General features: G+C 36.7%; 1 protein-coding gene and 1 pseudogene across 1 annotated transcript; one reads left to right on the top strand and one right to left on the bottom strand.

Moving 5' to 3' along the window:
• The first annotated feature begins 217 nt into the window (after positions 1-217).
• Positions 218-3,451, top strand: LOC106381158 (annotated as a pseudogene).
• A 3,021-nt stretch (positions 3,452-6,472) lies between these two features.
• On the bottom strand, positions 6,473-7,044 carry LOC106379381. The gene has a single exon (XM_013819350.3). It carries the CDS (start codon positions 7,011-7,013, stop codon positions 6,681-6,683), a length of 333 nt encoding a protein of 110 aa, XP_013674804.2. The 5' UTR covers positions 7,014-7,044; the 3' UTR covers positions 6,473-6,680.
• Positions 7,045-23,517: the final 16,473 nt, after the last annotated feature.

Raw genomic sequence — 23,517 nt, 5'->3', positions numbered from 1 at the left:
TTAGCATCTAATAGCTTTCTAATCTCGTAATTTGTAGATTATAAAAACGATCCCGTTTTGTGAACAAGACACAAGCTCTTGTGTTTTTTTTTTTTAATCTGTTTATGGTATAATCTCATGCTTTTGATTAGACCTGACAATGATGATTAATTAGCATCTAATACCTTTTTAATCTCTTTATTATTTACAGATTATAAAAAAACGACATCGTTTTGGAAGTTATTCGAACAAGACACAAAGCTCTTTAGTCTTTAGCTTCTGGTCTACATGGTAACAAGACACTGCGCGAATTTTCTCGACGTATCAACTTGAAACCTCTATCCCACGCGTCATGACCGTTCCAGGAATCATCTCCGGCTCCTCCGAAGTAACTTCTTCTCCACGCGAGAGGAAGATCATCGTAGCCAACACGTTACCTCTCCAATCCAAAAGAGATTCAGAAACCGGCAAATGGAGTTTCTCATGGGACGAAGACTCTCTCCAGCTCCAGCTCAAAGACGGCTTCCCTCCAGAAACAGAGTTCCTCTACGTCGGCTCCCTCAACGCACACGTCGAGCCAAACGAGCAAGAAGCAGTCTCGCAAACCCTCCTCACCGGTTTCAACTCCGTCGCCACCTTCTTACCCAAAGATCTTCAAGAAATGTACTACCGCGGCTTCTGCAAACACCAGCTGTGGCCTCTCTTCCACTACATGCTCCCCATGTTCCCCGACCACGGAGACCGTTTCGACAGGAAACTCTGGCAGGCTTACGTCTCAGCCAACAAGATCTTCTCCGACAGGGTGATGGAAGTCATCAACCCCGAGGACGACTACGTCTGGATCCAAGATTACCATCTCATGGTTCTCCCCACCTTCTTGAGGAAACGTTTCAACAGAATCAAACTTGGTTTCTTTCTTCACAGCCCTTTCCCTTCCTCAGAGATTTACCGGACTTTACCCGTCCGGGACGAGATCCTCAGAGGTCTGCTGAACTGTGATCTCATCGGCTTCCACACGTTTGACTACGCCAGGCACTTCTTGTCTTGCTGCAGTAGAATGCTCGGTCTTGATTACCAGTCTAAGCGCGGGCACATAGGTTTAGATTACTTTGGTAGGACTGTGTTCATCAAGATCCTCCCCGTCGGTGTCCACATGGGTAGACTTGAGTCTGTTCTTAACCTCCCTTCAGCCGCGGCGAAGATTAAAGAGATCCAAGAAGAGTTCAAAGGGAAGAAGCTGGTTCTCGGCATCGACGACATGGACATCTTCAAAGGCATTAGCTTAAAGCTTTTGGCGATGGAGAGTCTCTTCGAGACGTATTGGCACTTGAGAGGGAAAGTGGTTCTTGTTCAGATAGTCAACCCCGCGAGAACCTCTGGTAAAGACGTGGAAGAAGCCAAGAGAGAGACCTACGTGACTGCTAAAAGGATCAACGAGCGCTACGGTAGTGTTGATTACAAGCCTATTGTGTTGATAGACCGTCTTGTTCCTCGTTACGAGAAGAGCGCTTACTACGCTGCAGCGGATTGCTGCTTGGTGAATGCGGTGAGAGATGGTATGAACTTGGTTCCTTATAAGTACATAGTCTGCAGGCAAGGAGGGAGTCTTGTTAATGATTCGTCGCCTCGGACAAGTTCCCTTGTTGTCTCTGAGTTTATTGGATGCTCGCCTTCTCTGAGCGGTGCTATTAGAGTGAATCCATGGGATGTGGATGATGTAGCTCAAGCGGTGAACTCGGCTCTTAAAATGAGTGAAGCTGAGAAGCAGCTAAGGCATGAGAAGCATTACCATTATATTAGCACTCATGATGTTGGTTATTGGGCGAAGAGCTTTATGCAGGATCTTGAGAGAGCTTGCAAGGATCATTACAGTAAACGTTGCTGGGGGATTGGGTTTGGATTAGGGTTTAGGGTTTTGTCGCTGTCTCCTAGCTTTAGGAAGCTGTCTGTGGAACACATTGTTCCGGTTTATAGGAAAGCGCAGAGGAGAGCTATATTTCTTGATTATGATGGGACTCTTGTCCCTGAAAGCTCCATTACTCAAGATCCAAGTGCTGAGGTTTTGTCTGTTCTGAAGGCTCTTTGTGAAGATAATAAGAACACAGTGTTTATTGTTAGTGGGAGAGGACCAGAGTCTCTGAGCGAGTGGTTGTCTCCTTGTGAGAATCTTGGTATAGCTGCGGAACATGGATACTTCATAAGGTATGTATCAATGCACATTACTCTTGTCCAGTGTTTTTAAAACCACCGCCGGACCCGGTTACCGGGTCCATAACCGAATCGGGTGGATAAAAACCGGGGGTTTTTTTTTTGTGTAATTGACTATCAAAAACTATTTTTTGTTAATTGTTTTTTCTCAATTAAAACATTATAACTTATTACAAATAAAAACTTTTTTAGATTATTTTTATACTCAATTTTTCATATACTTTGAATGGTTGTTTTGAATATTAAGAGATTCTTTTTGTTTGTTTGTGGGGGTTTAGGTGGAATAGCAAGAAAGAGTGGGAGACTTGTTACGCGTCTACGGGTACAGAGTGGAAGGCTATGGTGGAGCCTGTTATGAGATCATACATGGAGGCAACAGATGGGTCAAGTATAGAGTTTAAAGAGAGTGCTTTGGTATGGCATCATCAAGATGCTGATCCAGACTTTGGATCTTGCCAAGCTAAGGAGCTTCTTGATCACCTAGAGAGTGTGCTTGCGAATGAGCCTGTTGTTGTCAAGAGAGGTCAACACATTGTTGAAGTAAAACCACAGGTAAGCAAAAAAAAAAAAAAAACACTCCCTTACTACATTAACGCATGTTCTGAGTCTTGTCCTTGAGTTTCAGGGTGTGAGCAAAGGTCTAGCTGCGGAGAAGGTAATCCGGGAAATGGTTGAACGTGGGGAGCCACCAGAGATGGTGATATGCATAGGAGATGATAGGTCTGACGAGGATATGTTTGAGGGTATGTTGAGTACGGTGACAAATCCAGAGCTTCTGATTCAACCAGAGGTTTTTGCATGCACTGTTGGGAGAAAACCAAGCAAGGCTAAGTACTTCTTGGATGATGTAGCTGACGTGCTTAAGCTACTAAAAGGTTTGGGGGATTCATCGTCGAGCTTGAAGACCACATCTCACACAGAAGTTGCATTTGAAAGCATCATTTAAATGTGGTAAGTGCCAAGAATAACCAGAGTTAAATTTACTTAACATCAAAATGTAAAAAAAAAAGAAGAGGAGGAATGGTATTTAATTTGGTTCTGAAGGATTATGTTTCTTGTTTTTGGGATGGATTAGGATTTGCAGTTTATATTTCTTTCCTTTTCTGTATAGAATTAGAAACTACTTTCCTTTTTTGTTTCTTGAATTTAATTCACTTGTGGCCTCACTGACTTGAAGATGTAGTCAGAGGGGTCCGATCATTTGACTAGTACAAGTGTCCACGTGACAGCCAACTAAAAAGAGTAGTTGTTGTTTGTAGTTTAATGTCATGTCCATTTATTTCCCAAGGGTTTTCTGCAAAAAAAAAATCTAAGATGTCGTTTTATTTTTGCAAATTAATCTGTGAACTCAAAAACCATATTCCAAGTGTCAGTCAAACTGCAATATAACTTTCGGCCAACAGATATATTTGTTTACTTAATAAACGCAATTATATATATTTCTAAATTCATTCCGAAATGACTTTATTTCTTCTTCTTTTTTGGACATATGGGAGCTTGCGGATAAATGAAGGTGGGGTGATCCCTTGATTGTTGCTCAAGCATTTATTTTTTCGGATTTTTTTTACTTATAGTTATTATCTCACATGCTTTGAAAAACAATCGGAGTGGGATTCGCATTTCCGGTTCATTTCCGCATTCTTCTTCGAGTGTTATTATGGCCAGAGCAAAGAAGAAAGATATGATACGCTCCTATGGCGATAGAAAAAAGAAATATATGCTGCGATTTTATGGATCATCTCATTTTCATTATGCAAGCTCCCATCTCCAAGGGAAAATGAAGAAACAAAAACATTTCAAAATGAATTTAGAAATCTATATAATTGCATTTGTTAAGTAAACAAATATATATGTTGGACGAGATTGTTATGTAGCATGCACATAGTGTATAAGGTTCAAGGTTCGAACCTTGTTTTCAACAAAAAAATTTTATTAAAAAATTAGTGCCAAAATGAGGTAGTATTGAAAAATGTTAAAATTATACACAGTCAAATACACATATATACGGCCAAGGGTTATATTGCGGTTTGACTGGTACTTGGAGGGTTGACCTGTGGATTTTTGAGTTCGCGGATTAATTTGCAAAAAGAACTAGATTGAGGTTTTTATTTTGCAGAAAACCCATTTCCCAAACCAACCTCTTGTTTTAATGTCTTTGACTAGGGCTGGACAAAAAATCCGAATCCGAAGAACCGAACCGAATCCGACCCGAAAAAGTAGTACCGAACCTGAACCGAAATTGATTAAATATCCGAACGGGTTCAAAATTTTGGTATCTAAAGAACCGGAATCAAACCCGACCCGAACCGAAGTATTCCGGGTACCCGAATGTATCCGAAATTGATTTCTATACCCCATTATATAAATATATTTTAGATTTAATGTCTATTAAAAACATCCAAAATATATAAGATATTTTTAAATTGTCCAAAATACTTGAAAATATATATTAATAGTCAAAAGTAAATGTCTAAAATAGCTAAAATATACTCAAAATATTAAAAATATTTAAAATATCTATTGATTATCTATCCAAATATTCAAACCAAATCAAATTATGTGTTAAGTTTAGGTATTTTTACATATGTTATTCAAATTTGTATGTAATATAATATTTTGTTTATAGATTTTGAGAAATTTAAAGTATATAATGAATTTTAAAATTTTTAAAATAATTTTAGTGGGTTATCCGAACCCGAACCGAACCCGCGAAGTTCCGAACCGAAACTTAGAACTATCCGAATGAGACTGAAATCTTTGACCCCGAAAATCCGAAACCCGAATAGACCCGAACCGAACCCGAACGGGTACCCGAATGCCCACCCCTAGTCTTTGACGGTCGTCATGGCTCGCAAAACTTTAGTTAACATATCAGTTCTCTTATCCCCAAAGTGTACGCGAGTTTTGTTTCTATTAATTTTAATTGAAAGGCGAAAAATTACTGGAAGATAACTCCTAATACAATTAGATTACATCAAGCCCATCTTATCTTAACCAGTTAGAGATATTTTGGGCTGGAAGCTTATCCAACACTCCTGGGGACTATACTTGCATGTCCAAAGACGCAGAGAAAATGCAGCAGCTGCGTCCGAGCCGTGCATTCTACAGTGGCTGGGATTCTGAGTTCCCAAATCAGCAGCAGGAGCAGAACAGTGACATAGTCTTTCGGGGCGGTCCAGTAACAGAGCAGCAAGCGCATGGAAAAGCCTACCGAGTCTGGAGATCAGATAAATTATACTAATACTCAACAGAAATCCTCACTACAGTGCTCATTCTGTTAGTTACCCATATGGTTACTATCCATATACATGTAAAGTCTTTGGGATTACAAATTTTAGGTTTTGAGATTTACTGCGAGGTACTTAGATGCTCTTGTCTTGTAAGAAAAGTTGCAAAACTTTTATTGCATTGAGTAATATAAAATATATATATGATCTTTGTGAGAAAGTGATACTGTGATTTCATTCTTTAAAGCTCAACAAGTTCATTAGATGTATCTAAGATTTTAATTGAAGGTTTTGTGTCAGTGGCTAAGCTCAAAGATCTAGTATTCCAAACGGTTTTATTGGTTTAGTATCTTGAGGTAAATACATAGAAACATACATCAGTTTAGTGTAAAACATAGATGAGTTTTTTTAGTTAAATAAATTTAACATTATTAAAACAAAAAATTAGAGAATATTTCATCACTTATCAGATGCAACTACGGATGGTCCTACCTCTTCAGAGATCTAAAACACTAAAACAGTTTATGAAGATGTAGTCCTTTTAATTCTTAGTGCTGTTCAATATTTCAAATTAAACACATTGAGATGAAACATTTGCCTATAGCACCCAAAATATTAGTTGTTGATATGTATATGTCATTTGGTCCACAAATTGATCAAGTTAAATATATGCATTTATCGTTTAGTAATTGTTTCAAGCCCTACGAATTTCAGGGTCGACATTAATTGTATATACCTCAACTTACTATTCGATGAGTACGTAAGTTATCAGTAAGATGAATGTACTTGTTTAATCAATTAGTCTAGGCAGATTTTTAGAGTAATAAGTTGGTGGAACTTGGAAGGTTCGGTACATATGCGGTTTAAAATCCTGATTAGGTCTTCTCAGGGTCCTCCATTATTCTTTAGGCGAATGTAATCCTGGAGTGGATAGTTGAAACCGTGCATGTATATTCACAAGTAACTTAAACTTAACTCTTCAAATATAAGATAATATGAATTTATAACATCAAATATTAGCCATCAGTATACGAAGGCCTTGCAATGGGAAAACCAAGAAGTTCAAAAAGCATATTTTAGAATTTCAAACTACTCAATTTCTTACACATTGTCGGATAAACATGAATATAGATAACCAATTTAACAAATGAAAATACGACATAAAGCAAACTCCAAATGACAATTGATATACATAGAAATAAAATCCTTACCATAGCTTATATGACAACGAAGAGAGGAAGAAGCAGAAGAATAGTGCTAGGATTTTCAGAGAGAGTACATATCTGAGAGTGCTTTAAGGAACCTAATCTTCAACTTCAAGTGGACAATATAATCCACGGTTTTAGATAAAAGCAGATCCGGGTGGTTGCATCTCTTTCCACCCGGTATCAGTATTTGGAGCTTCCTCACCTTCACCCCAAGCAACCCGGATCCTGACCCAGAGCCATGACCCCTTTTGTTATTCTTCTTCTTGTTCTTGTCCATTGTCTGCTTCACCATCCTCTCGTATTTCTTTGACTCCTCCATTGCCTCTTTGTGTAATGAGTAATGACAACACTTCAAAGGGTTGTGATGCAAACGAACGTGCGGGTCGTCCATATTTATATAGGTATATGCTTCTAAACCAATCAGAGTTCTCAATCTTTTTTTTGGTTTTGTCATTTTATTTTCGTGCAATTATAGAATTTGTTGTTTTTAACAAGGCTGCTTACTTCCACACGCTCAATCTGTTTTTCCTTTTTAATTGTGCGATTAGAAAGCATTATCCATTACAGAAATATGTATTAGTAATGTCGGTCGTTAAATTTGTATTTAATATTGCACGGGTTCAATTATTCCCAAAACGTTAAAAGATATATGTAATCACGTGTGCTGGATTCACTATCATTTGTTTTGGTTTGCAATGTAATCTTGTGATATATATACACACATATATACTAGAGCCTGGTCCCTGCATCCATATATATGTGTTTTGTTTAATAAAATACACGTAGAATTCTTCACATCACAATAATTTAATGATTAAATAAACATGCGTCTGTATAGATGCTTGTTCAATTTGTAATATAAAACATTTTTGATAGATCGAGAGTTTTTAATTTTCTGTAATTGGTTAATTGTTAATATTATGATTAGATATTAAACCAATCAAAATGATATGTTTATATGTAATACATTCGTCACTTAATAATGTTTAACTACATTAAACATTTTCTTATGTATTTTTTTATAAATTAAAACACCAATCAGTAAGTTTATGTATATTAATAAGATAGATAGTTGTGCATTAATTTATTTATATGCCAAATAAATTTCACTTCTCTATTTATTTTTAAGGAAAGTATTAAATTGAAATTCATTTGTTGTATTCTTATAATCCAACTATATTTATGTGAATTATACTAATCATCAAATTATTTAACATATATTTGAAAATAACTTATATCTTTTAATAAAACATTTAGAGTTTATATTTTGTATGTGAACTGAAATAATAATATATATGATGTATGTCATATTTCAAATAAATCTGTTTAATTTTATTATAAAAATTTGTTAGAGAATAATCTAACAAGAAATTGATTTGTTGTTAATTAATATTTTTTGATTAATTAATAATTATTAACTTAGCAGCACAAACTTTAATTATTAAGATGAAAGAAAGATTATTTATAACAGATACTTCAAATTTTAATAGAATAGACGGTTCTAGTTTAGTTGGTTTTACCTATATGTTTCTATACCAAGATTATAAATATACAACAAAATCTTAAATAAGAAAAAAACTTGGATGATTCCTCTTGTCTTGCGCAAACGACCATAGTATATAATTAAGCAGATCGTAGGGATGTAATGTTTGTATCAATCAACAGGGATGTAATGTTTAACCATGTTTCTATATCAAGATTATAAAGATGATAATGGAGGTTACTCATGCAAATGTGTGTGAGTGTGTTCCGCGGAGTTGGGGCGTACGTGTTGTGTTGTTAAAATTTTCTTTTGGCCGACACTATGCAAGGTTTGTAAGTGCCAACTGGACACTACGCACGTGTTTCGACAGCTTAGCTTAGCTTTAGCAAGCTCTCTTTTGTAGCCATCGGTTCTCGACAGTCGACATTGACGTGATCTCTCCTTACCCCCCTGTCTCTTTCTCATTGATAGGCATGGATCAGTCCACATAATACGTTTAAATTATCGTTGGCTCTGGTATATGGGAGTAGTAGTAGTACACTAGTTAGAAGAAAACAGTAAATCAGTTTTACATATGTTTAGACTTTAGATCGATGTATATAACCACAAGGTTGTTTAATACAAAGAAATAACGATTAATTTAGGAATTTGAATCAAAACAATATATTATCGATTTTATTTATCTTCTACAATCGGATCATCGTTATTTCAGTCGTTTTTCAGCATATATATTTATTGAAACAATACATGATGAACATAAAATGGACCACTCTACGATTCACATGCATTTGTATGATAATGAGATTGATAAGGATGAAATCAAGTGGCCTTTAGCTTCGAGCTTAGGGCTTTGACAGCCTGACCAGATGGCTATATGTGAGTGACTACTGACCAATGGGGTTTTGCTGTTATTACCCTCTTCGGCAAATCGACGTGGCTGACGTGCCACATGGGTCCTCTTAGACACATTGCTTCTACAACACACGTTTCTCACCGTTCGATGATTGCCCATACGTATTTCCTGTACTTTGCAACTGCATGGTTTTTATACATATAGATACTTTTAAACAATTTTATTTAGATGATCATAGATTGTTCATGGAAGTGGAAATGCACCGCAGTCTACACAACAGGTCCCTACTATTGTATGTTTCCCTCTTTTGGGGCTTTTTTTGTTAATTTGGCGGGATCTCGGAACAATTATTGGAAATACATTTTTTCCATTAGTCATTATAGTAATTCCGAAATTATTTTCATCAAACATTTATATAAATCTATTCACTACAGCTAAACCCTTCTCTTCTCTTTTCAAAACTGATAGACGATATATTTGACTTCGTGTGCGTTAGTTTATAAACTATTTGTTTAAAGTCTCTCAAACAAGTTTTTTTTTTCATTCAAAGGTCATATAGCTTCAAAATTTTGACATCAGAAAGAAAAATGTATGAAAAAACTTGGTTTGATGAGATAATAACGATCGAGTTTTTAAGTTTCAGAAACCAAAAACTACAATTATTTTCGTCTTCAACACCTAAAATAATACACAGAAATACACAAAAACTAATTGTATCAATTTCGAAAAGACAAGAAAAACGTACTGTAGTGAAATAACTAGCTTTGTTATAAGAATGTTTAATTAAAATTATTTAATATTTACATGTTTTCACTTTATCTTACTTGTGTATTCAACAAAATATATTATTTAGAATATTGGGCAGTAAAGACCTACAAATATAAGCTTTGCACTTTTTTTTTTTTTTTTTTTTAACATCAACTACAGACTCATACTGACTCTGTGAACCACTCCGGAAGATCTTGATCCATGTGAATGACAAACGACGGTTGCTTTCTGACACTGCGTGCTAGACTATCCGCTCTTGAATTTTGCGTCCTTGGTACATAGAGAATCTCTGATCGTGTGAACCTTCTTTCATGGTCTTAATATCTTCCAAATAATTTGCAAATGCTGGCCACTTTTCTGGTTCCGAAACCATCTTCACCAACTGAGAACAATCCGATGCAAACGTAATTTGAAATTGGCATAAGTTTTTCATGCATTTCATTGCCCAGAGTAGTGCTTCTATCTCCGCATGTAGATGAGATAGACAAGCCCGGACATTCCTTGCTCCCAACAGCCCATCAAAACCTTCTAAAGTACTCAGCCAACCTTGCCCGGAAAAAATCTCATTCTCCTTCCAGGAACCATCTATAAAACACCATCTCCCCGGAATTGATGGGAGAGTCATAACCTCGACTTGGGATACTGTCCTATTTCCGTTCAACACATGTGCTTCATCCCAAAGTATTGACTCTGTTTCTGCCAATTTGAGCGTGTCCTTTGGGTCCATGTCCAGATTACTAAAAACTTTATTGTTCCTTCCTTTACAAATATACCAAAGTTCCACGCAAACTGATAATCCTCCATCGGTGGGGAGACTCTCCAGAAGAGATGATCCATGTTTGTAAAGACGGAGCTCGTTGGGAAGATAGTTGGGTTTGATGGTATCTTGGAGAGAGCCCAAACCTGAAGTGTTGGAGGACATTCCAAAACACATAGTTGACCGATTCCTCATCCGCTCCACAACGTGCACAACATATGTCTCCTTGTATTCCTCGCGCCTTCAGATTCTTCTTGACTGCTATACAACATGTCACCAATTGCCATAGAAAATGTTTTAACTTTGGGGGGGGGGGGGGGGCACCGTATTTTCCAGCAGAACGCCTTCAAAGCATCAACTGTGGGTTCAAACATTAAAGGTGGTCTTTCCCTGTCTAGATAAACTCGTTCTATCTGATACCCTGATTTAACCGTATACTTCCCATTGTTCGTGAAATGCCATCCATCCCTCTCCACCATCTAAGTTTTACTCAGTGGTATGCTTTCTATAATTTTCACATCCTGGGGATCCATCAAAAAGCCCTGAGTACTTGCGAATTCCATGTTCGCGAAGTAGAATCAATAAAAGAATCCACTATTAGGTCTGGGTTGAAATTGTGTTACTTTTTATTTGCTGGTCTTGGCGAGTGGTTCGGAGCCATGGATCGTTCCATACAGATATAGATTATCATGATCCCACCCTTTTGATTAGTCTTTTGCTTACCAGAGATTTAGCAGAAATGATGCTCCGCCAGCCATATGACGGAGAATAAGAACGAATCGGTTCCATGGGTGATGCATTCCTGTAATACCGTCCTTTGAACACTCGGAAAAATAAAGTATTTGGCTTCTCAATCAGACGCCACAACTGTTTACCAAGCATTACTGTGTTGAAATCCGTAATATCCTTAAAGCCTAGTCCTCCATCCTCTTTATCGAGGCATATTTTATCCCATGATTTACAGTGCATGCCTCTTGTCTTTCCCCTTAGATTCCACCAGAATTATGCGACCGCGGTCGTCAGTTTTTGGCGGTTGCCTTAGGTAGACGATACCAAGACATCACATGGTTTAGTAATGCCGTAACCACGGATTTAATAATCACTTTATTGTTTGTTTTGCAATTTAAATCGGATTAAGTTGCTAACTGATTTCGTCTTCCTTTCTATCTACATTTTTATTTAAAACAACTGTGAGGCTGTGAGTTGTAATATTATGTGAGGTTGTTTCAAGTTGTAATCAGAAGTACGAATAGTTTGATGTGAAATATCTCTAACGAATTAGCGATCCATCTATATTGGATATCGTTGAATTTCAATATATATATGTGGCGCATTTTCCAATCTATAGGCTTTTAGATGTAACTTATTAATACATAAATAATCGGGAAGCACATGATGTGTTTATTCAGTGAATATCAAAGTCTATGATCGCAACGATTATTTGACCTATAAAATAACAATGTATTTCTCCAAAAAAAAACTTAATGTATGAATTGCATGATATTGTAATATTAAATACGAATACATAGCTGAAAGACTGAAACTGATATAGGTTTTATATTCGGGGATTGGATCGTTTATCAAGTCTACATGTGCTTTGCCATAAACGCAAGCATGATTGAAGATTTGAAGTTTCTCACAAGAAATGTTGATTAAAATCATTTTGCCAGCTTCACTCCCATTTAGCCCATACGGATATATCTACCAGCACAATAATTGTAAAACGTTCATATGGTTAAGAGACGCTATATAGTATATTAATGAACAGATGATGATCCTCATGTGTTTGTTGCAAACGTTTAATTGGTTGGTTGTATCAACCAAATTAACTCAATATATTTACATTTATGCATGCAACCCATACTCTCATGTGTTTTGGCCAGCTCAGTGTCCGCCGTTTTCAATGTATTCTTAAAAAGGTAGAGACTAGAGCCATTTTAAATTGTGGATGGTGTGGATGCTCTCCGATCTTTTGTTTGTGTGTATGTCGTACGTTAATATTTACCATGTAATTTTCAAATAAACATTTTTATACTCCAAACCTAGACGCCAAACGCAAACAGAAAATCAATCAATCCATTCAATCATGATTTTTCACTTTACCGAAGTTTTTCTTTTATAAAGAATTGAACATGTCTTCTGTTTCGAAAATGTTATTTATTTTAGGTTTTTTTTTCTGGTGAGATTGAAAGAAAAAAGTGGTTCAGAAAATTTTAGGAAACAGGCAAGCCGATAAGAAGTTGGCGAAATATTGTTTTGAGAGACTCCACAAGCGCCTGAGTAGAGAAAACGAATAAATACGTATAAAATGAGATTTTTATTCCGTCTAGATGGACAGGACAACCTTATATATGCACTTGTTATCGGCTCTAGTTAATTTGGGCCAGATAATTGCATTTGGAATATATATATATATATTGCTTGAAGTCCAAGTTAGTAGACACCAACGTCAGAATATGTAAAAGATCTACAAACCTGAATTATAGAACTATCAATGGAAACCTGCATCCATTGATACTCCTGATAACGAAAAGCATTCCATTACCACTTTCTATTATTATCATTTCTTTCTTCTAATATGAGAATTCTATTTAACCATCCAAGACCCAAACCAAGTTGCATTCCAACAAGCAATGAAATGTCAAATGATGGCCCGTTTGTTTAGGGTTTCACAAGTGTTTTCGTATAAATATTCATGTTTTTTTTTTTTTTTTGAACATAAATATTCATGTTCTTTGCAAAAAATATAAAAAATATGCATCTTATGTAATGAAAAAACTCAAAAAGTAACATTATCTCATCAATGGACGCAAAGGATGTTTCCTTTGATAGTTTGACAACATAGGTTTGTAGATCTTTTACATTTTCTGACGTTGGTATCTAATAACTTGGTATTCATGCAATAGACCACATATACGCTCATGTCATTGTTTCCTCTTTACGATCTAATCAAACGTCCTCTTAATCTTGGTGACAATCTAAAGTTCTTTTTCCTATTCTTTATTTTTTATCTTGGTGACAAGCTACTTCATTTTCTATATATGTTGCTTATGACTAATCTAATTGAGTTATTATAAGCTTATATAGGATCTATTCACAATTATACACTGAAATCAAGGTTCTAAAAATTGGTCTAGGTGGCGCCTAGGCGCGATCCTATTTGAGATGATTTTACTAAAATCCGATTTATACCGATTACACAATTCAAATCGGTTTAAATTGTCATAAATCGGTTAAAATTGATCTAAGTTAGTTTAAATATGTTAAATTAAACAATAAAGTAAGTATAAATCCACATTTTTTTCTAATTTTTTTTGTTTTGTATATCTAATTTTGATAATTTATCATAATAATTTTATAATTAAATTCAAAAACTAAAATATCTCATATAAATGTGAAATCTATATAAATATATCAATAATTCACTAACGTCTAGACCTCGCCTAGGCTCCGAACAATCCGTCTAATCACTAGTCTTCTATAAAGCGCCTAGTTACCGCGTAGCGATATCTTGAATATTGGTTGAAATTGAGATTAATCCACGGAGTATTCGGTCAATCGTCAATCATGATTAAAATTACAATTACTACATTGGGATTTTGGTCTCTCGACCCTATGATAACTTTTTCAACCACTAAATCACTATTAATTTGCTATTTTTACTTTGCATTTTGCAATGATCACAACAATTATAGTTTTATGTAGTTTGGTGTTGACTATTTTATTTTTTCTACTGCATTTGTTGTTGGTTATCAACATCACCGCCAAGTGTACTTTATAACGCTTTGCATAGCCAAGTGATGATACTTTGAAAAATAGTCTGAAAATAACCAATTCCGTTTTTGTTGACATACCGGCGTTCCGTATAACTTCGTATAACACAACACACATCTTCCTGTGAAGAGATTATCATTATGGTACTTGAGAAATTTTTGGGCCTAACTTAGGCCACCAAAGTTCACAGGCTAGCCTACACAAAAAAATAAACAAAGAAAGTAAACTAAACTTCCTGTTCGGAATCGCGATAGGCGTGAGTCGGACGGTTGTCATGGGCCTAGTAAGTTAACAAAAAATCAGGGATTAGTCGGGGCTTAGTTTCTAAATATTTAACGTGGTTATATATATATGATGTTAACTTTGCACTGAAAACACAATGATTCTCGCTAGCTCATATGGTACGTGGTGTGCACTTTGGTTAAAAGGGTTCGAGTACAACATCGTCTGTTCCTATATTTTTTATTCTTTTTTGTTAAATGAAGGAAAAAATAGTATTTCACCGGTCATCTTCATCATTGACCTAGCTAGTTCTGTAAATCGACGCTTCTATTTTTGTATCAGCTTTTTCACACGTTTATACATTTTAAAATCATTTGTAGCTTCTTCCTATCAAATCTTTTGTAAATTTAACTATAATACACTTTCTGAAACACAAAATGGAACAAAAACGAAAATTTTCGAAAAATCCGATTAAATCTCCGATTAGTGTCGTTTCGCCACGGTTGTTGGCCGCCGAGCGCATATTCGCCGCCCAGGCGGACACCTGGGCCGAGTTTTCGAACATGGACTAAACTAAACATTTTACTTTAATAAATATTCAGTTTCATATCAATATTTGCTTGTTTTCTTGTAGATATAGCTTAATTCAAACCTAGCCATATTTAGATCATAACTTGGCCCTAATACCATAGTGAAGAGCCGCATTGATATTTGTATTAAACAAAAACAGCTTTGTTTTTCTTAGTTGTTGAACCAAAAATATTTCCAATACAATAGTCAATAGAATATCATGTTTACTCTGTTGATAAATTAATTGATTTCGTTCTTGGCGTGGCCGAACAAATTATACAGTTTTAAATCCAGAGATATTTTTTTATATAAATTGCTTTCATCATTTAAGATGTATGGTCACTCAATTTGACCCAATGTTCAGAGTTCTTAACCCATTTAAAAATCAATTTGTATTTAAGATGTACGTATTAATTGAAAATACTGTGTATTCGACGTTGTCAGCTTTTTTTCATTCCAGTTTATATGAATTCAAATAAATGAATTATTGATGTTCCATATATGAATGGGTTCATTTATAATCTAAATAAACATCACTAGAAACTCCCCAGCCTAGGTCAAACTTAAATATTTAGGATTTTTGAAAGAAACGTAAGACCATTTCCGATGGTTTCTTCCCATTGGAGTTCTTAGAATATGTATTATGTATATATATATAAATATTTGTGGGATCTATAATTTTTATGAAATTCTATAGATAAAGATTTTTAAAATACATATATATATATATCCATAATACATATTGTAAGAGTTCCAATGGGAAGAAATCCATCGGAGGTGCTCTAACAACGTAGAACCATCATCATAACCTAACTTTTTTGTTGGATGATTCTGACTCCACTAACCATTACAGTATCAATTACTTGGACGAGAAATGTCACCTTTCTTCAATTCTTTAAAATAAAAATTATCGAGTCATCAACTTTATTATTATGCCATTTGGACCCCATCATCTTAATATTTTCTAATGTGGGTCCTTAATCAACCGCAGCCAAGAGTAGACAAATAGACGGGTCCACTAAATTTTGCTGATTGTTATTACAAGATTTTACGTTGCTTATGTCAGCCAAATGCCTTGTCGTTTCTTTTTGTTTTCTTGCGCTTAAAATATTACTTCACATACAATGATATTTTGAACAAAAAGCTTTGCTTACAATTTTAAAAGTTGGTTAGTGGAAGTTAAGGTAGAATCCCATGATTACTTCACAATTTGGGACTTAATTACTAAGAAAGAGTTTTGTGGTCTAGTGAGGCGCGCATGTTGCTACTAATACTTCATTATTAGGTATGGCGTTGTATTTGATGGTATACTATGTTCATAAATATTGAGGTTTGCGCTATCTTATGTTTGACGAAAGATAATAATGTTAGTTTCAGACAGAAAAAATCTTAGATGAGATGAGAATTTAAAAAAAAAAAAAAAAAATATGGATGAGATATTTTTTTTGTTGGATTTTGCCGAGCTTTATAAATTGGGAAATTGCATCATAAAATTGAGAAATTGCATCGTACATCCGTCAAACAAATTATAATTCACCCACTAACGAAAAATCCTGATTTTTCGATATACCCAGTACACAATATACAATAATACCATATTGCCCTTCTCAACCAATCAGGAAACCGTCTGAGTAAAAAAATTTAAAAATAATAAGGAAACTGTTCAGTTTACTTCGTGGCCGCTCCCTTTTCACCCATTAAAATATATTTACTTTACCTTTTCTTCTTTATCGGTTGCGGTGAATAGTTCCATCTTCTGCAACTCGAAGCTTCATCGACAGTTAAAGATTCCATCCGTTCGCTGCGCATTCACTGCTGTCGTCTCGGATTTCTAATTATTCTCCCTTTTCTCCGTTGAAGACAATTTGGTGGGAGCCGGAATTAGGTTGTCGCCGAGTCACGATTCCAACGGTGTCGGAACGAAGCGTTTCAGAGTAAGGCTTCTTTGTCTCAGCTTCGCAACTTATTTAAAATTTGTTGGGGTTTATTGTCTAAACGAGTGTCAATTTTGAGTTACATTGCGTGATTGCTTTGATTTTGACTGATTATGTGTGTTAATTACATCGACCTCGTTATCTCCTATACTTTGGAAATTAGTTTTCATTGCAACCTTCTACTTTGTCATCATATCAGTCAAAATATAGTGGTCCCGTTACCCGAAACGCATTAGCAGTGGTTTAGAAGAGAAATTTCGCGATTGTTACTCTCACTTTTTACCGCAATCGTTTATGTTAGCAGAGCGTTATATTTCACATACATCGAATAGTCTAAGTGATTATCCATTTCCAATCAATTGCATACTTATCAATTTCTATATTATATTATGCTGATGTACTATCTGAAACATACATTCTATTCCATATCGGATGTTTCGCTATACCATTTGCCAGGAACGGTAAACAAAATTATGCAATTGATTATGTGAATTTGTTGCAGATTATAATGGACGAATTAGGCCTTCCAAGTCGAATGTTCGTGTCAGGGGCTGAGCCATCAGGTCGTAAACGTGTTAACAACTACTTCAACCTTTGATGGATCGATATTATGCGACAAGCGTTAGAGGATGAGCATTTGGAACTGTTGAATGATTCACACTTCGCAAGGATTTTGCAGATGGGAGGACATACCTTCTCTGTCATGTTCCTCCATTATATTCTTTCCCGTCAGTTGGTTACTGAGAAAGAATGAGAATTGTGGTGGCTTTACGTCGGAAAGCCAATCCGTTATGCCATACAAGACTTTGCGCTAGTCACAGGTCTCCATTGTGGTGAAAGTGGTTTACTTGACGGTGACGCAAACGAAAGAGGTATTGGCAGAGGGAAGGGAACTGCTAAAGCGAGGGCCTCTGCGTCCATACGGGATGAGCTGTTTCGTGGGGAGGAGAAGCCCATAGTTGGTTGGATTATGGATCGCCTTGTCAGGAAAAAAAAACAAGGATCCGTTGACGCGTTTGCGACTCGCACTGTTGGTTTTGGTAGAAGGTATTTTGTGTCCTACTTGTGGGACAACAAACATCAGACCAGAGGTGGTGAGCAAGTTGGCCAGTCTTGGCGACTTTCTGAAGTATCCATGGGGGAGAGAGTCCTTTTTACTAACTGTGCGGAGTACAAAATCCAAAACACCTATGAATTATGTTCAGGAGACAATGGCGATTCAAGGATTTTCTCACGCGATGGTTTTGGTAACTGTCACTGCTTGTCCCTCGATTATAATTAAGTCTGGTGGTGGTGATCCTCTAGCAGATTCAGCTCTTTTGGTGGTGGATATCATCAGGAGTGTTGTAGAGCAGAAGCTGGTAGTGAACCTGGTCACAGCCAAATCCGTCGATCAACTTGGCTAGGTAACGACCACTGTTTCAAGGATTTCTATTCCATTACCAGATAGATACCATACTATTTAAATAGTATGGTCGTGTGGCGTACTATTTACAGGTTTACTAACTCTTCCCTTGTATCTTCGCAGGCTTACGTCCAGTCCTTCGTATGTACGGATGTAGATGGTGACCTTCTAAATCATGGTTTGGGAAACAAGGCAGATTCTTCTGTTGCCAACATGGTCTCTTTGATAGATGAGGATTACCCATTTGAACACAAGACCTGGTCTGGTGGTGTTAATGCTGATGATGTAAAGCAGAAGAAGTGTCCTCCTCCAACATCAGAATCGAGTGATGACAATGTTTCCTTGACAACGGAGATGGGTAATGTGCCACAAGGGGGCGTTGACAGTGGTATGCAGTCTGGAGACCGGAGGGGGCAACCTAGCAAGCAACCGGGGCATGAACCACAAAACGTCCCTCTAGACATCCCAACATTGCTTAGGATGGCGGCAGACGCGTATGAAGAGATGGTTATGACCATGTTTGAAGGTTACGTTCTGAGTTTGAAGGGGCATTTCAACAGAGAAGTGGGAGTCCTCCGTACTGATCTTCAATCTGCTACAACATCTATTCGGCAATTGGAAACCTCAGTAACAACCGAGTTTGAGAACATAAAGAAGTTAATAAAGGGTCCGGGGTACAATGATGAGGAACCACCGATCGGTGGAGGAAGTCCGTATAGACAGTATTCTCCTTATCGCGGTCCAAATCATGACGTTAGAGACGCATTTGTTCCCCCGGCGAAGGACGGTGTAATCTTATCTTTCAAATTTTCTTTCACCTTTACTATTCCATTTAAATAGTCATCATAATCTCCATTATAGTATTGGATTGATTCTTTATGTGGTAATCACAGGGAAACGCATCCGCTCCTGTCTATGCAGCCTCCACCGCTTCTCCAGGTGTCTCTAAATAGGGTGAAGATAATGTCTCGTTACCCTCTTATATAGGGTCAATGCGAACTCAGGGACACCGAGTGCTTTCTCCTGATCCTCCACGACCATCGGTCCCACAGACGGAGTTCAGTGTAAGCTTACTTCCTTTGAATGGTGAACATTGTCATTAGTTTTGTGTTGTTAACAAGTTGGTTCTATTTCATATGGATCGTCTTACTATTCTATATGAATCGCAGGAATCAGCTGCGGTTTATGTCGATTCGCACGGTGGTCCGTCAGGTGATAAGGATACTGAATCTATGGGTCCGGTCCCTTCAAACGTTGAGCCTTCACCGGCCCAATCAACAGGACGCAAAGATCATGTTGTTGTTGAGCCTATGGAAACTCACACCCATGACAGTCATGAAGCGCCGCTGCAGGTATGTGGGTTTAGAAATATATAACATATGATCTTCGAGTCATCTAGCTATGCACATACAACCATTTCGAATAAGAATAATCTCGCTTTTGTAGGATCATTTACCTACCGTATCTGAATCCCACACTGTCCCTAACGTCTCTGGAGTTGTGAACCAAATTCTATCTGGAATCAGCAAAGTAAGTTTAGCTTATAATGCTATTTTAGCCGGAGAAGTGCTATTCATTAACTGTCATAGGGAATAATAAATATGTTTCCTAATTGATTAATGTCATTCTTATGTTATGGTTCCCAGGAATTACCTCATCCATCAACTTTACCCGGTAACGTTGTTGGAGGCCAATGTCAGAGTTCTAAGTTTGGTATAGGAAATGAGCAGGTAACTCATTTTTTGGTTTCTCTGTTGTTTGTGTCGTACTATTTCTATGAAATAAATACTATACCACAAAAACAATATAGTACATTTTCGTGCCTTTAATGTCTGCCCATGCGGTTGCAGCAGGAGCTTTCTCATCCATCACCAGCTCCTGCTAACGTTGCTGCAGGCCCAAGTGTGAGTTCCAAGTTTGTACCAAAGAATGAGAAGGTAACTCATATTAATTGCCCCTGCTTTCTCATTGTCTGTGATTGTCTTAACCGTAAGTGGTATAGTACCGTTGGTTGATCCGATAGTCGTTGTAGGAAACTATATTTGTTGGCAGTGAAACACATGGTTCTGACCCCGTGGAGGAACCTTCGAAGTTGGGTATTGAAAACAATGATGAGGTCGATGGGTCTAGCAATCCTTCTCCATCAAAATTTAAAGTACTTGTCTTTATCCTCTTTCTCAATACCTCCTATTAGTTGTAGATATAAGCGTAATACAAACTTTTGTTTTCTTAATAGGGTGTGGGTGATGTGCCAGCAGCAGACGATGCTGCAGGTGATGGTGCCAGACGAGTTAGTAAACGCAAGCACAATAGTCCACAGAGGTTCAGTCCTTCGGAACCGACAGTGCGTAAGGAAGCAACCAAAAAATTCACGAAAAATGTTCTGGGCAATAAACATGCTTCCAAGCTTGCAAAAAAGAACGCCCCTGTGTCATCTAATCCTACACCCCCACCAGGGTGTTTCCCGTCTTTATTGGGGGGCTTCAATGCTTTTGCTCCTCCAACCCCAGCAAACCGAGACACTTTCTTGAAGCGGTTATATGCAGCTAAGTATGTCTGACCGTGACTTTTTCAACTTTAGACTTTATACTGTACTTTAATTTATAGTATAGTAGACTATACTATATTATATTACTACTAATGTAACGTTTTTAACGTCTGCACCATATGAAATGCCCCAGATCGGTGGACGTCTCCAGCGGTTCTGGTTATTCTATTTCAAGTTTAGGCCCTCTCTTCCATTGCAATGGTGTTTGTTCGCATGAGGTATTTTCTTTATTTAAATACGACTGACTATTGCTTAGTACATCATTTCTATCGACTAACTCGAATTTCATTTTAGGCTTTGGACCGTGTGGTGACCTTCATACGTAACATACATGACCGTTTACCATCTGCTAGATTTGAGTTTGTCCCGCCATCGTTTTTCCTCGAGCTGATGCGTAATTACGCCGGGTTAGATGCCATCAAAGAGAAGCACACGTTTGTGTTCTCCACCCCTATTAAACCACAGTTTATGCACCACCCTGGGTGGTATACCCACGTTGATTTCGTCTACAGTCCGTTTCTTATTAAAAAAAACCACTGGGTTGGTCTCATTGTTGATCTGAAGATGTCGGCTATGTATGTCGTCGACTCTAACTCCGCATGCCCCTCGACTGTAGATGTTACCTCCTATCTCACCCCGATCTCGACCATGCTGCCTAACCTTATTTCTAGGTACTGTCTTGTCCCCGATCCTGGTGAGATGAACTTCCGCCCCTTTCCTATTTCTCGAATAGAAGTCCCGGTTCTCCTTGAACACCCAGGTAAAAAATATTTACTTCCGCTCAGCTTTATGCACCAATTTTTTTCATATATAAAATTTTACTCGTTTGCAAATAAGGATAGGTTTCTTGGGTGTTGCTGCCCTTATACTGCTAGAAATGGTAGCAGCTGATCAGCCTTTGAACACGCTTTCCTTGACTGAAGAAGAAGTACGTGTAGCAGCGGAAAACTATGCGATTGCAGCTTTTTCTATGGGTTAGGTTGGAGGTTGATTGTGTTGTATACCCAATGTTTTATTATGACACTACATCCTGTTTCTTTCTTTCTCGTAACTCCCAATTTGGATTATTTCATTAGGATGCAGTCTCACTTTGATCCAATGTTTACTTCAAACAATGTATGTCCTTTTAACTAAATTCATGTTAGTAAAGTACTTCCCTTTTAACTAAATGCATGTTAATACAATGATATCCTTATGTTACACTATACTACCTAGACTATATGGTATAGTATTTGAGGAAAGAGAACTGTTTAGGAGAGGATGTGAGTTAACTTTTTCCATGGTTATGGTTTAGATTTCCTAAATGGTAAACGATGTGGGTTCACATATCCATATTAGAGTTTAGTTATCCATATTAGGGTATAGTTCTTAATATGGTAATATGTTTCACTGCTTCCACTGTCGTTACAATATACCATATATACTAAATAGTATAGTATTTAATGAGGGAAATTTGTTTTCTTGTACGATGTGGGTTAACTATTTACATAGTTATTATGTGGTATATGTGGGTTCACATATCCATATTAGAGTTTAGTTATCCATATTAGGGTTTAGTTGTCCATATTAGGGTTTAGTTATCTATATTAGGGTTTAGTAGTCCATATTCGGGTGTAGTTATCCATATTAGGGTTTAATGAGGGACAATTGTTTTCTTCTAGGATGTGGGTTAACTATTTCCATAGTTATTATGTGGTTTATGTGGGTTCACATATCCATATTAGGGTTTAGTTATCTATATTAGGGTCTAGTTGTCCATAGTATGTGAAACTATACTATCTCCAGTAAATAGTATAGTATTGAATGAATGACACTTATTTTCTTCTAGGATGTGGGTTAACTATTACCATAGTTATTATGTCGTGTATGTGGGTTCACATATCCATATTAGGGTTTAGTTATCCATATTAGGGTTTAGTTTTCCATATTAGGGTTTATTTATCCATATTAGGATCTAATGAGGGACACTTGTTATTCTTTTAGGATGTGGGTTAACTATTTCCATAGTTATTATGTTGTTTATGTGGGTTCACATATCCATATTAGTGTTTAGTTATCCATATTAGGGTCTAGTTGTCCATAGTATGTGAAACAATACTATCTCCGGTAAATAGTATAGTATTGAATGAAGGACACTTATTTTCTTCTAGGATGTGGGTTAACTATTTTCATAGTTATTATGTCGTGTATGTGGGTTCACATATCCATATTAGGGTTTAGTTATCCATATGAGGGTTTAGTTTTCTATATTAGGGTTTATTTATCCATATTAGGGTTTAATGAGAGACACTTGTTTTCTTCTAGGATGTGGGTTAACTATTTCCATAGTTATTATGTGGTGTATATGGGTTCACATCTCGATATTAGGGTTCACTTATCTATATTAGGGTTTAGTTGTCCATAGTATGTGAAACTATTCTATGTCCGTTAAATAGTATAGTATTGAATGAAGAACACTTGTTTTCTTCTTGGATGTGGGTTAACTATTACCATAGTTATTATGTCGTGTATGTGGGTTCACATATCCATATTAGGGTTTAGTTATCCATATGAGGGTTTAGTTTTCAATATTAGGGTTTAT

The sequence above is a fragment of the Brassica napus genome, chromosome C2 (genome assembly GCF_020379485.1).
Source record: "Brassica napus cultivar Da-Ae chromosome C2, Da-Ae, whole genome shotgun sequence".
Classification (NCBI taxonomy): domain Eukaryota; kingdom Viridiplantae; phylum Streptophyta; class Magnoliopsida; order Brassicales; family Brassicaceae; genus Brassica; species Brassica napus.
This window is presented reverse-complemented; position numbering and strand designations above follow the sequence as displayed.

Coding starts and splice junctions, on each gene's coding strand:
- LOC106379381 (XM_013819350.3), bottom strand. CDS start 7,013: ATGGACGACCCGCACGTTCGTTTGCATCACAACCCTTTGAAGTGTTGT.